At 41.3% G+C, this 13,992-nt stretch overlaps 1 protein-coding gene across 2 annotated transcripts in view; it reads right to left on the bottom strand.

The window, feature by feature from the left end:
- PMS2 (PMS1 homolog 2, mismatch repair system component) overlaps nt 1-13,992 on the bottom strand; it is a 134,644-nt gene that overhangs the window by 75,480 nt on the left and 45,172 nt on the right. For both annotated transcript variants that reach the window (XM_073591014.1, XM_073591015.1), the window contains exons 7-9: nt 3,453-3,550; nt 2,103-2,202; nt 1,540-1,624 (exon numbers count right to left, since the gene is read on the bottom strand). In XM_073591014.1, coding sequence (XP_073447115.1) covers nt 1,540-1,624; nt 2,103-2,202; nt 3,453-3,550 — 283 coding nt within the window. The remainder of the gene's footprint in view (nt 1-1,539; nt 1,625-2,102; nt 2,203-3,452; nt 3,551-13,992) is intronic.

Here is a 13,992-nt window from a genome sequence, read left to right as displayed (position 1 = left end):
ATTGCGTTCTTTACAATAAGTTTCAAGAATCGGTGGATATTCCCAGCAAGGATACAATGGGTATGAGACGTCGGGCCTATATCAGATGACCAGTGGCATTGTCAACAGTACCCTTGGTCTCCTTATCCCCTATGCAAAAACTAACCCAATTATTTATCTTACATAGGTCTATATATAGCGTGAACAAAAACTAATCTCCAAATCTAGGAGACAAATGTTTCATATCTCTAGCCTAGAGACACAGAACCTTTCACCTCCTGGATTGGGAGATTCGTTTTTGTTCACGCTATATATAAAGTGGTGCGCTGGTAACACCTACAGCATGTGAGTACATTAACATATTTTATACAATAAATTTGGAGTTAAAACATCACACTATCTAACCTACTATTTTTTATATATATGATCCGGGGACAACCATATGGAAGCGCCTGAGGAGACACAGAGTCCATTAACCTTGAGCCCAATGACGGTTTTACTGCTTGTCTGACCAAACTTAACTGTGTGGTCGCATCCCCTGAGGTGAGCACAATCACACAGGGGGAGCACGTGTGAAAAGTCGCGAAGAGTTTAATTCTGATCACAAGTCACTGAGAAATTTTCTTTGGAAGCACTATATATATATAGATCAATCGTTTAAGGATTTCATTTTTTTTTATGAGTAAAATTTGTTCACATCGATTTATTGCACTGGAATATTTAGAGCACATATTAAATATTCTATATTTTTATATGTTCTTTTGTATTTGCACCATATGAATTGGAATTGTTTTATATTCATTGTGTTATAATGTAGCAGATTAATTTACGTAGTGTGACATAACATTTATTTTTGCACTTGCACTTTATGGATTGATAGCAGGTTTGAATATTTAGTTTCTAGTATTATGTAGAGATATTTACATAGCGCAGCACAATATTTATATATAATTGTTTGATTTAAACACAACATATGGAAGTCTGACTTGTGTCAGCAGCTGCAAGGCATTATTACATTTCCTTGCATCAACAGGATGCTTCTTTCAAGGCTTTCAGCCTAATATATTATTGGTAGCACGCAAGATTTTTATTTATTACTTTAAGCCTATTTCAGGTTCATAAGCTAATAGCACAAAAGTGGATGTCAATGTCAATGACGAGAAAACTTGAGGGAGCAGGATGGAAATTTTTTCTCAAAAGACAGAATTTCAAACATTGCATGTGGTTTTTGTTTAGTAAAGTCCATTCATTGCAAGCGACAAGCAAATTACTTTGACGAAACAAAAAATAAAAAGAGCACACACTGGGATGCAGCAAAGCAGCAAGGGGCCACCTTGGCCATGTTTCACCCTGAAAAGCAATTATTTTGAGCTTCAGTGGGGATTTTCTGTTTTCTAACTAAATTTTTTTTTTTCGGAGAGATAAAGATCCCTATTTGTAAATAAACCAGGCTTTCCAAAAATAACTGAGGAATGTGGGGGCAGCATTTAGAGTAAATGATCAAGAGATTCTGTATTGCTAAAGCAAGTGGATGTATTACAGAGCAAGAAAGCATCTCACCGGAATTGACGCTTATGTTGAGAACAACACATGGATACTGATGTCTGTTGAACATATGATAAACCTCATTCACTACCTTTGAAACCTGAAGGAAGAAAGCAAAGGGACACAAACGAGAAGTTAAAATGCATCTAAAAAAGTGTTTACTTTCTGTCTCAGGATTACAAATGCTCACTCCTTGTAATGTATCTATGGAAGAACAGCATTGTGATTCTAAGCAGCTCTCCTAATTTGGGTCACAAACACCTTCGCTCTCCATAACACAGGTGAGAGGTGTTCTGTACTTCCAAAATGAGAACTGGTGAAAGCTAGTAACATTTTCTAAGATTGTATAGTTTATTACACAGGAAGTTAAAAGCAAACTGAATTTTTGGCAGGTATTTTGTTGGACTTGTAGAAAAGAGATAAATTCATAAGAAGAAATAAATACATTTTATAAAAATGTATGATTAAAATGTATGTATTATATATAAATTAAGTACTCCTTATACAGCTGATGTAATAAAAAGCCAATGAGATGTAAGATGTAATGCCTATGTGCAAGCCAATCAAGAGCAGGTTACCTTAGCGGGATCACACGGCCGCTGGTTGATGAAGAAATATTGTCTGTCTGTTGCACTTCTTCCCACACCGTGATCACATTGAGATAAGTATCCTGTAATACTAAAACAAAATGCCAACAATGATGCTTTCAGAATGCACTGTATAGTAAATAAAAGCTCTCACAGCTGAATGAAATTTCTCTACATCCTACAGTGTAAGAATAGCAAAATGTTTTTTTTTTTTAGGTTTTTATAGCATAGGGAAGGGTTAAAGCCCCAGTCAGTTTATTTTCTGCTGTCGGTGTCCCATTTAGGAAATTCTCTTCACTTCCTTTTTCAGAAAAAACATAAAACAGTAGGAAAGTTCTACAAAGTAGGGTAAATTTCCCTCTTAAGACAGTTGTCAATGGTCCCCATTGCAAGATTTCCCATCACATATTGTCTCTGTGACAATGATCATCGGGATAATAGAAAAGATAAATTTCCCTAGCAGGATACAGACAGCAATACAAACCTAAAATAGCAAAAATGGTCAGCACACCCAAAATTGCTTAACTCTAATTTTTTGATTGGTTGTACACTTGTTGTTGCATTAGCTATATTTTGGTTCACAAAACCTAGTTTTGGGTCATAAAAAGTTGAAAATAAAAACCTCTTGTACAGGGTAGGCCACATTTGCATTGTAAGGGCTTAAACAATCCATACTTCTCAAATAGTCTAAAGTAATTCCCTTAATCAAAAACGCACCACACACTTTAAAAAGGCTATAGGTACCCTTTTAAGGGGGGAATCTGTTTGTAGTTTCAGGCAGAAAATATTTTGCATTAACAACATTGTTGGGATGAATTACATTATAGTATACCTATCAACCCAAGAATAAACATTTATTAAATTGTAGCAGACATGTCCTTAGATATGAGGCAGCAATAGGCCAAGTACATTTTCTGCAAGAAAAATATCAGGCACTGAACTGAAATACTAAACAGTCTTAGCCTCCTCCACAATTTTCTGTGAACTACAGGACACCAACTCCCTATGAAATGGAGAAAAGGTGAGGGAAGGTGTCTAACGTCTAAATTGGAAGAGCAGCCTAGGATGACAACAGAGCTGCAATGAAAAAAAAAATAGTGCAGTGAGTGAGTTACTCTAGTAGGGCAAGTGTGTTACTGGCAGGATCAACAGGTAAAACAATAACTGAAAAAAGGAAACAAATGCAGCCACCACATCGAAGGACCGGTAAGCTGCACTATATTACATTTTTGTTTTAGGGTTTAGATGAGCTTTAAATTGATCACTTTCACTTGTATAATTTAATCCGTGAAAAGATAATAAAACTGCTTTAAATTGGGTCACCAATTTGACTAAACTCACTTGTAGAAACCATCAGGTATCTCTGTATGTTTTAGTCCATACTCTTCACAAACACTTTCACTTAGCGGTAGCTGAATAAAAGGAATCAAACTCTGCAACTACAAAAAGGAGAAAAAATATAACTACAGGCTGATCATTTTTTGTGTGTCATTTTATCATCTTCACAACAACATGGACTTCATTTTGCTTGTTTATAAAATGCGGTTAGTAAACAGCTAACAAAATTACAATACAGTGGATATTACTTGAGCATGCGCACATATGTGGCCTCACTAAAGTGGGTCTTCTTCCACGGCGCCACATACATGCATACCCGTGTTTGGGCTGGGAGTGTGACTAGCACAGAGACCCAGCTGTCTTATGCCGCGTACACACGAGCGGACTTTACGGCAGACTTTGCCCGGCGGACGGGATTTCGTCGGACAATTCGATCGTGTGTGGGCTCCAGCAGACTTTGTTTTCTCAAAAGTTGGACGGACTTAGATTTGAAACATGTTTTAAATCAATCCGTCGAAATCGAGTCCGGTCGAAAAGTCTGCTCGTCTGTATGCTAGTTCGACGGACAAAAAGCCATGCTAGGGCAGCTATTGGCTATGAACTTCCTTGTTTTAGTCCGGTCGTACGTCATCACATACGAATCCATCGGACTTTGGTGGATTGTGTGTAGGCAAGTCTGTTCATTCGGAAAGTCCGTCATAAAGTCAGTCGAAAAGTCCGCCGGGCAAAGTCTGCCGTAATGTCCGGTCATGTGTACGCGGCATAACTGACAGCTCCAGGTCTCACACTAATGATCATGAGCCTGGAGGACCAGTTTTCGATCACATGTTTGCTGTGATAGCCTGTGATTGGCTTTAACAGTGATCAGTCAAAGAACAGAATGCCCCTGTATCCTTTCACCTCTTGAATGGATAAAAAGATTGTATCTTTTTCTTTTTGCCAGAGGAGAAGATTTTAAACAAAAAAGCTGTGTAAAATAAAGCAAAGATAAAATAGCTAGATCAAGGTTTGAGCTACAGTGGATATAAAAAGTCTACACACTCCTGTTAAAATGTCAGGTTTCTGTGATGTAAAAAAAATTTTGGCAAGATAAATCATTTCAGAACTTTTTCCACCTTTAATGTGACCTATAAACTGTACAACTGAATTGAAAAACAAACTGAAATCTTTTAGGGGGTAAAAATGAAAAAACTAAAATAATGTGGTTGCATAAGTGTGCACACCCTCTTATAAATGGGGATGTAGCTGTGTTCAGAATTAAGCAATCACATTCAAACTCATGTTAAATAGGAGTCAGTACACACTAAGGCTGAAACAACAAATCGATTAATCGTCAACTAATCGATTATGAAAATAGTGGTCAACTATTTTCATAATCGATTAGTTGGCCTGCATACAGAACGCATTATTTGTGTACATAGCAGGAAATACAGTGCAGCACACATACAGCTCAGTACACCATCCATACATGTCAGTGAGTGCCTGAGAACTTGTGAATGTGTGAGGAGCAATGCCAGGAAGTGAGTGGTTCTAAAAGTAGAAGTTTTTTTTACCTTGCTATAGGGGAGCTCTATACTATACTTTACAGCTTACTATTGGGACACTCTGAAGGCAGGAGCCACCAGAAGCATTGGCGGGGAACCCCAGAAGAGGAGAATCAGGGCTGCTCTGTGCAAAACCATTACACAGAGCAGGTAAGCATAACATGTTTGTTGTTTAAAAAAAAAAAAAAATCACTTTAACCGCTTCTGGACCTCCCACCATACATATACCGTGGCAGGACCGCCTGGCTGTGCAAAATCACATACCTGTTTGTGATGTAGTGCAGGGGGGCGTGCCTGCAGCCATGACCCGCTGATGTTCTGTGGAGATACGGATCAGTGATGTGCCTATGTAAACAAGGCAAACCGCTGATCTGTCAGGGAGCAAAGGAGAGATCTTTATTTTCTCTATTTCTCTATTTTCCTCCAGTCTGTCCACCCCCCACCCCCCACCACAGTTAGAAAACACCTCCCAGGCACACACTTAACCCCTCAATTGCCCCTGGTGTTAACCCCTTCTCTGCCAGTGTCATTTATACATTGATCAGTACATTTTTTTTTAGCACTTATCACTGTATTGGTGTCATTGGTCCCTAAAAAGTGTCACTTAGTGTCCAATTTGTACGCTGCAATGTCGCAGTTCCACTAAAAACCGCAGATTGCCGCCATTACTAGTAAAAACCGTAAAAGAAAATAAAAAAGTCCCTAAATCTATCCCATAGTTTTTGGACGCTATAAAACTTTTGCGCAAACTAATCAACATACACTTATTGGAATAAGCTGGAGCTGAAGTGGTTAAAGACACTGTGCAGGGAAGATCAGCATCTGAACCCAGAGAAGGTGGAGGCTGATAACCTGGAGGTAATATAAGGCATTACAATTACATTTAAAATTACACTTTCACCCCTATTGTGCATTATATTTAAAATAATCATATCCATGAAAACAAAAGTCTCAGCTTTAAGTACTACTTTAACCACTTCAGTCCCGGAATATTTGACCCCTTAATGACCAGGCCATTTTTTGCGATTCGGCACTGCGTCGTTTTAACTGACAATTGCATGGTCAAAAATTGACATCTTTTTTTCCCCCACAAATACAGCTTTTGGTAGTATTTGATCACCCCTGTGATTTTTATTTTTTGCGCTATAAACAAAAAAAAAGAGTGACAATTTTGAAAAAAAAACAAAAAAAACAATATTTTTTACTTTTTGCTATAATAAATATCCCCCAAATTGAAAAAAAAAAAATCTTCCTCAGTTTAGGCCATTATGTATTCTTCTACATATTTTTGGTAAAAAAAAAAAATAAAAAAATAATCACAACAAGTGTATATTGATTGGTTTGCGCTAAAGTTATAGCGTCTACAAAATAGGGGACATATTTATGGCATTTTTATTATTATTTTTTTTTACTAGCAATGGCGGAGATTTTTTATCAGGACTGCGACATTGCGGTGGACAGATCGGAAACTTTTGTCACTTTTTTGGGACCACTGACATCTATACAGCGATTAGAGATAAATATAGACACTGATTACTGTATAAATGTCATTGGCAGGGAAGGGGTTAACACTAGGGGGTGATTAAGGGGTTAAATGTGTGTCCTAGAGAGTGATTCTAACTGTAGGGGATGGGACTGCCTGGAGGAGGAGACCGATCGTTGCTCATACATAGTATGAACAACAGATATGTCTCCTCTCCCCTGACAGAACAGAGATCTGTCTGTTTACAGTCAGACTTCTGTTCTGTCTCTCTCAGGAGCAATCGTGGATACCCGGCGGTCATCGTGCCCCCTAGTGGTCTTAAAGCAGCCGACGTACAACTAAGACGGCTTGCCCAGAGGAGCCAACCTGCCGCAGTATAATGACGGCAGTTGGTCAGGAAGCAGTTAATATAAAAGATTTATATCTCCCTTCCATCCTTTATATAGCTTCATGTCTGACTCCAAGTTAAAAATGCCCATATCCTATATAATATATATATATATTTTTTATTTTATATATATATATATATATATATATATATATATATATATATATACACACATACACACACACACACACACAGTGCCTTGCAAGAGTGTTTTGTTGCCTCACAACCTGGAATTAACATGGATTGTTTGAGGATTTGCATCATTTAATTTAAAAATCATGCCCACAACTCTGAAGATTTTTTTTTTTTTTTTACTGTGAAGCAAACAACAAAATAACAGAAAAAGTCAATGTGCATAACTATTCACCCCCCTAAAGTCAATACTTTGTAGAGCCACCTTTTACAGCTATCACAGCTCCAAGTCGCCTTGGATAAGTCTCTATGAGCTTGCCACATGTTACCACTGGGAGTTTTGCCCATTCCTCCTTGCAAAACTGCTACAGCTCCTTCAAGTTGGATGGTTTGCGCTTGTGAACAGAAATCTTTAAGTCTGACCACAGATTTGCTATTGGTTTGAGGTCTGGGCTTTGACTAGGCCATTCCAACACATTTAGATGTTTCCCCTTAAACCACTCAAGTGTAGTTTTAGCAGTGTGTTTGGGGTCATTGTCCTGCTGGAAGGTGAACCTCCGTCCTAGCCACAGAGTGGTACAGGTTTTGCTCAAGAATATCCCTGTATTTAGCACCATCCATCTTTCCCTCAACTCCGACCAGTTTCCCAGTCCTGACTGCTGAAAAACATCCCCACAGCATGATGCTGCCACCACCATGTTTCACTGTGGGGATGGTGTTCTTTGTGTGATGTGATGTGTTGGGTTTGTGCCAGGCATAGCGTTTTCTTTGATGACCAAAAAGTTAAATTTTAGTCTCATCAGACCAGAGCACCTTCCTCCATACATTTTGGGAGCCTCCCACATGTCTTTTCGCAAACTCAAAATGTGCCAATTTGTTTTTTGCGGAAAGTAATGGCTTTCTTCTAGGCCATTCTGCCATAAAGCCCAACTCTATGGAGCGTACGGCTTATTTTCATCCTATGTACAGATACTCCAGTCTCTGCTGTGGAACTCTGCAGCTCCTCCAGGGTTACATTAGGTCTCTGTGCTGCCTCTCTGATTAATGCCCTCCTTGCCCAGGCTGTGAGTTTTGGTGTGCGGCCGTCTCGTGGCAGGTTTGCTGTTGTGCCCTGTTCTTTCCATTTGGTTATGATAGATTTGATGGTGCTCCTAGAGATCATCAAAGATTTGGATATTTTTTTATAACCTAACCTTGACTTGTACTTCTCAACAACATTGTCCCTTACTTGTTTGGAGAGTTCCTTGGTCTTCATGGCAGTGTTTGGTTAGTGGTGCCTCTTGCTTAGGTGTTGCATTCTCTGGGGCCTTTCTAAAAAGGTGTGTATATGTAATGACAGATCATGTGACACTTAGATTGCACACAGGTGGACATCATTTCACTAATTTTGTGACTTTTGAAGGCAATTGGTTGCACCAGAGCTTTTTATGGGCTTCAAAGGGGGTGAATACATACGCACGTGCCAATTATCAGTTTTTTATTTCTGAAAAATAGTTTTATGTATATATTTTTTTAATTTTACTTCACCAACTTAGACTGTTGTGTTCTGATCCATCACATATAATTCAGATTTAAAAAAACATTGAACTAAAGGCTATAATGTAACAAAATAGGTAAAAGCGATTATCTGCTCTTTTTGTACTATAAAGGGCTAATTTTAGTTTCTTTAACCCCATTATGACAGATGATACAAAAAAAAAAAAAAAAAAAAAGCATGCTGCTGCTACTAAACGCCTTAGGCCTGGTTCACACCTATGCATTTTTGGTGCTTTTTGCAGAAACGCACTACAGTTCATTGCACATGGTTTACATACATTCACCATCTATGCTTCTTTCAGCCGCTGCGTATTTGGAAAGGGTCAACTTTTTTCTAAACGCAAAACAATGCTTTTTTTGCTTTTTTCGTTCAATAGACTTCAATGGAAAAGCTGCAGAAAAGCATGTAGTACGTTTTTGCCGCAATTTCCTTTTTTTGATCTGCCCGACAAATTGGCCAAAAAAAAAAAAGCATAATAAATGCAAATCACAGCAAAACCGCATGTGCAAAAACACAAAAGGCAAAGCAAAAAGCAGTGCAAAAACGGATCAAAACACATAACAAAAATAAAACAGTCACTACAGCTACACCTGAGTAGTAAAATTACTGGGGAGAAGAAGAATATAGATTACAATTCCTCAACCAAGTAATAAGTAACGTCACCTCAAGTACTTCAAGAGGGAGACAAGGTGTGTTGTCCAATCAAAAACAAAATATAGAAAAAGGAGGACTATGTCCAAAGTGATGATTCTTCAAGGAAAAACAGCCGGTATTATCAAAAATACAATTTCTTTATTTGAAAAATTCCACATAGAACAATTATGATAAATAGAACCTCCACCACATTCATAAATAAAATTTGACAACGTTGTCAAGACACAGGTAGCTACCACAGACAATGAACCGTGACAATCATACAGTAACTAGATAAAGTGGGCCAGTTCACACTGTCGCGATGTAGCAACCCTGCAAATCCACTGTGGGTTCCCGCATCGCATGTCTCCCGGCGGCACTTCACACTGCCCTATGTGAACTGCTGGGAATGTTAATTAAAAGTTAATGACACCCTCAAATCAGTTTGCATATTGCAGTGCGATCTGCAAATTCGGACAGGAATCGGATCGCATGGGTGTTCCGATTCTGCTGCAGACCAAAAAAAGGGTCCTGTGCGAGTTTGGTCTGAATGCGATGCAAATTCAGCCATACAATCTGTATGGCTGAATTTGCATCGCACGGACTTCGTATGCGATTTGCACTGCAGTAGGGTGCGAATCACATGCAAACTTGCACCATGCTGCAGTGTTAACTGGCCCTAAATGCACAATACTGACAGTGGCTGTCCTACCTACGCTCCAGTCAGTGGCACCCAAGTACCAGCCTTCTCCAGTCTCCAGCCGGTCAGCTGTTCCTGGTCGTCCTGCTGTGTCGGTGTTCCTCCACAGCTCTGCCTTCAGTTCTGGTTCAGCTTCACTGCTAGCAACTGTGCCAGGCACTCGTGCAACTCTGCACTCCCGCGCCTCCTGTCTGCTCTATCAGGGGCCTTGAGTCAGAGGTGTAAGAGAGGCCTTCCTCTGCATAACAGACTCTACTACCAGGTACGTGACAGTACCAGACAGCCATGTCCAAATCTGAGTCTCATATGGATGGACTTTGCCAACATCTATCAGGCCTCACGTTTGGAAGGACGTGTGCAGGCTCTGTCTTCTTCTGCTGCTCAGGGACCTCAGTAATGGTGCTACCCCCTGAACCCAGGGTTCCAACCCCTGAAAGATTTTCCGTAGAATGCAATACATTCAGAGCACTTGGCAATGCTTGTGAACACTTGCGAACACCATTTTTCTTTGCAGCCACGCACCTTCTCCCTGGAACCTACCAAGGTTGGCTTTGTCATTTCCCTGCTGCAGGGTGAGCCACAATCCTGGGCTCACCATCTACTGGAACAAAGGGTCGCAGCTCTAAAAGACCTGGCCACTTTCTTCAATTCCATGTCCTAGCTCCGCCCTTCACTCACTGCTAAAGAGCGCCAATGCCGGCGCCAGAAGAACCTCTGCCTATACTGCGGGGAACCTGGACACTATGTGAGATCATGCCCGGCCCAATTCCAGAAGTGTCTCTCAATGTCTTCTGACCTTACACCAGTCTTTCCAGGCAGCTGATCTCATCTTGCTCTTCCCATTCTGTTGCAGCTGCCAGGAAAGACTATTCCAGTTTCCGCCATAATCAATCCCGGGGCCTGCAGCTGCTTTATGGACTTATCCTTTGCTACAGAACATCAGATCCCATTGCAACCCAAGGCCAGGGGCTTTCAGTACATCTGGCTGATGGGATCCATTATCAAGTCCGGGCCAGTCACACAAGAGACAGTTCAATTATCTGCCACCATTGCCAAAAATCCCCAAGAACTGCTACGCTTGGGTGCCATTGCTTCACCTCTGTTTCTAGTAATCCTTGGCATGCCATGGCTCCAAGCCCATAATCCGCATATCAATTGGGCCACAGGGTAAATTGAGTTTTACTCTCCCTACTGCCTCCAGCACTGCTTATCAGCAAGCTCACATGATTCAGTGTCCCTGCTATGGCTGGACTCTGATTCTGAAGTTTAACAATCTGTACCAGCAGTATACGAGTTCTTGGATGCGTTTAGCAAAAATGGAGCGGAGACACCCCCCCCTCAACAGCCCTATGACTGCCCAATAGAACTTCTTCCCGGGGCCGAAGTTCCTTTTGGAAGAATTTTTCCTTTTGGAAGAATTTTTCCTTTTGGAAGAATTTTTCCTTTTGGAAGAATTTTTCCTTTAACCACTCGCTTTCTGGGCACTTAAAATTCCTCCCCCCTGACCAGACCAATTTTCAGCTTTCATTGCTCTCACTCTTTGAATAACAATTGCGCGGTCATGTAACACTGTACCCAAATTAAATTTTTATCATTTTTCTCCCACAAATAGAGATTTCTTTTGGTGGTATTTGATCACCCCTGGATTTTTTATTTTTTGTTAAAAAAATGAAAAAAGACCGAAAATTTTGAAAACAAAAACAAAACGGTTTTATATTTTGTTATAAAATTTTGCAAACAGGTAATTTCTCTCCTTCATTGATGTGCACTGATGGGCACTAATATGCGGCACGGATGGGCACTGATAAGGCAGCACTGGTGGGCACTAAAAGGTGGCACAGATGGGCATTGATAGGTGACACTGATGGGCACTGGTGACACTGATAGGCAGCACTGATTGGTGGCACAGATATTAACTGGTGGGCACCGATTCATGGCACTGGCAGGCGTTACGGGTTGGCACAGATGCGGCAGCTATGCCTCTTCCTCTTTGGGACCAATGTCCCTTCAATAGAAGCCGGCGATCAGCTTTTTTTTTTGTGAGGAGAAAAAAAAAAAAAATTACCAAGCTTCTGTTTATATCACATGATCAGCTGTCATTGGCTGACAGCTGATCATGTGATAAGGGGCCGATCTGTGATCACCCGAGTCTCATTGACTCGGTGATCACAGGGGCCGCGCGGGGAGCGAGGAAAGGGGAGGACGTCTATTGACGGCCTCCCGGCAAAGTAGGTCCGCACTGTAGTCGTCATTCGGCTATAGCGCGGACAGGAAGAGGTTAACTGAGCTAGAGCTTGTGGCATTAAAAGACTATCTCAATGACAACTTAAAAAGGGTTGTAAAGGTTCAGGTTTAAAAAAAAAAAAAAAACCACAAACATGTCCTACTTACCTCCGCTGTGCAGTTCCTACTCTTCTCAAATACCCTGGAGAAGCGTTCTCCTTTGGGACACCCCTGCGGGCGCGCTCCCGTGTCCTGCTTTTGCAGGACACGGCCCTGCCCCCCCACGCGTCATTGGATTTGATTGACAGCAGCGGGAGCCAATGTCTGCGCTGCTATCAATCTATCCAATCAGGACAAGAGACACCGGCCGGAGCTTGTGTGCTCGTTCCTGTCATGGGAAACACAGGGTTCAGGTAAGTATAACGGGGGCTCGGGGGGGGGGGGGGGGGGGGCTGCTGAGAGACAGAAGATTTTTCACCTTAATGCATAGAATGTATTAAGGTGAAAAACCTTGAGGGTTTACAACCCCTTTAAAGAAGGGTTTCATTCGCCCCTCTACTTCCCCGGCTGGAGCTGGCATCTTCTTTGTAGAGAAGAAAGATCATTCACTACAGCCCTGTGTGGATTATCGGGAACTCAATAAAATCACTATCAAGAACCGCTATCCTCTCCCCTTGGTGCCCTAATTATTCCAAAGGCTTGTAGCTGTAACAATTTTCACAAAGCTAGATCTCCGAGGTGCCTATAATCTGGTTCGCATAAGGGAGGGGGAAGATTGGAAGACAGCTTTCCACACCTGATTCGGGCATTTTGAAAATCTCGTGATGTCTTTTGGATTATGCAATGCCCCTGCTACATTCCAGCACTTCATTAACGATGCCTTCCGTGACTTTTTGGATCTGTTTGTCATAGTCTTTCTGGACGGTATATTAATCTTTTCTTCATCCCTGGACAATCATCGCAGACACGTAAAGATCGTTTTGGGCTGGCTTCGGGAGCATGGCCTATATGCCAAGCCCGTGAAATGTGAATTTGAACACCAAAGTATTCAATTCCTGGGACTAAATATATCCAATGAAGGTGTGAAGATAGATCCCAAAAGGTTGCTGCCATTCTAGACTGGCCAGCTCCCGCAGATAAGAAGGATGTTCAGCCCTTTGTGGGATTTGCAAATTTTTACCGAAAATTCATTAGGGGATTTTCCGCTATCATCTCCCCTATCATGCAACTAATCAGGCAACTAATCAGGCAACTAATCAGGCAAGGCATCAAATTCCAGTGGTCCGCTGAAGCTCATACTACCTTTGAGACTCTTAACTGCTTGCCGACCAGCCGCTGTCATTATACGGCGAGCCGTCGTAGCTGTACGTCGGCTCCTTTGAGCGGGATAGCAGGCGCTCCTGTGGCACTGCAGGGGTGCCGATGCTCATGACCACCAGCCACCTGCAGGCACGAGAGGCAGAACAGGGATGTGTATGTGTAAACACAAATCCCCGTTCTGTGAGTAGGAGAGGCAGATCGTGAGTTCCTAATAGCAAGGAACCACGATCTGTCATCTCCTATAGTCAGTCCTCTCCCCCCACAGTTAGAAAACACACTAGAGAGCACAGTTAACCCCTTGATCGCCCCCTAGTGTTAACCCCTTCCCTGCCAGTGACATTTACACATTAAATCAGTGCATGTTTATAGCACTGATCTCTGTATAATTGTCAATCGTCCCAGAAATGTGTCAAAAGTGTTCGATGTGTCCGCCATAATGTCGCAGTCCTGATAAAAATCGCAGATCGCCACCATTACTAGTAAAATAAATAAATAAAAATGCCATAAATATATCCCCTATTTTGTAGATGCTATAACTTATGCGCAAACCAATCTATATACGCTTATTGCGCTTTTTATTACC

Source organism: Aquarana catesbeiana, linkage group LG06 (assembly GCF_042186555.1).
Source record: "Aquarana catesbeiana isolate 2022-GZ linkage group LG06, ASM4218655v1, whole genome shotgun sequence".
Lineage (NCBI taxonomy): Eukaryota > Metazoa > Chordata > Amphibia > Anura > Ranidae > Aquarana > Aquarana catesbeiana.
Note: the sequence above shows the minus strand (reverse complement) of the source record. Positions and strands in the feature narration are given on the sequence as shown.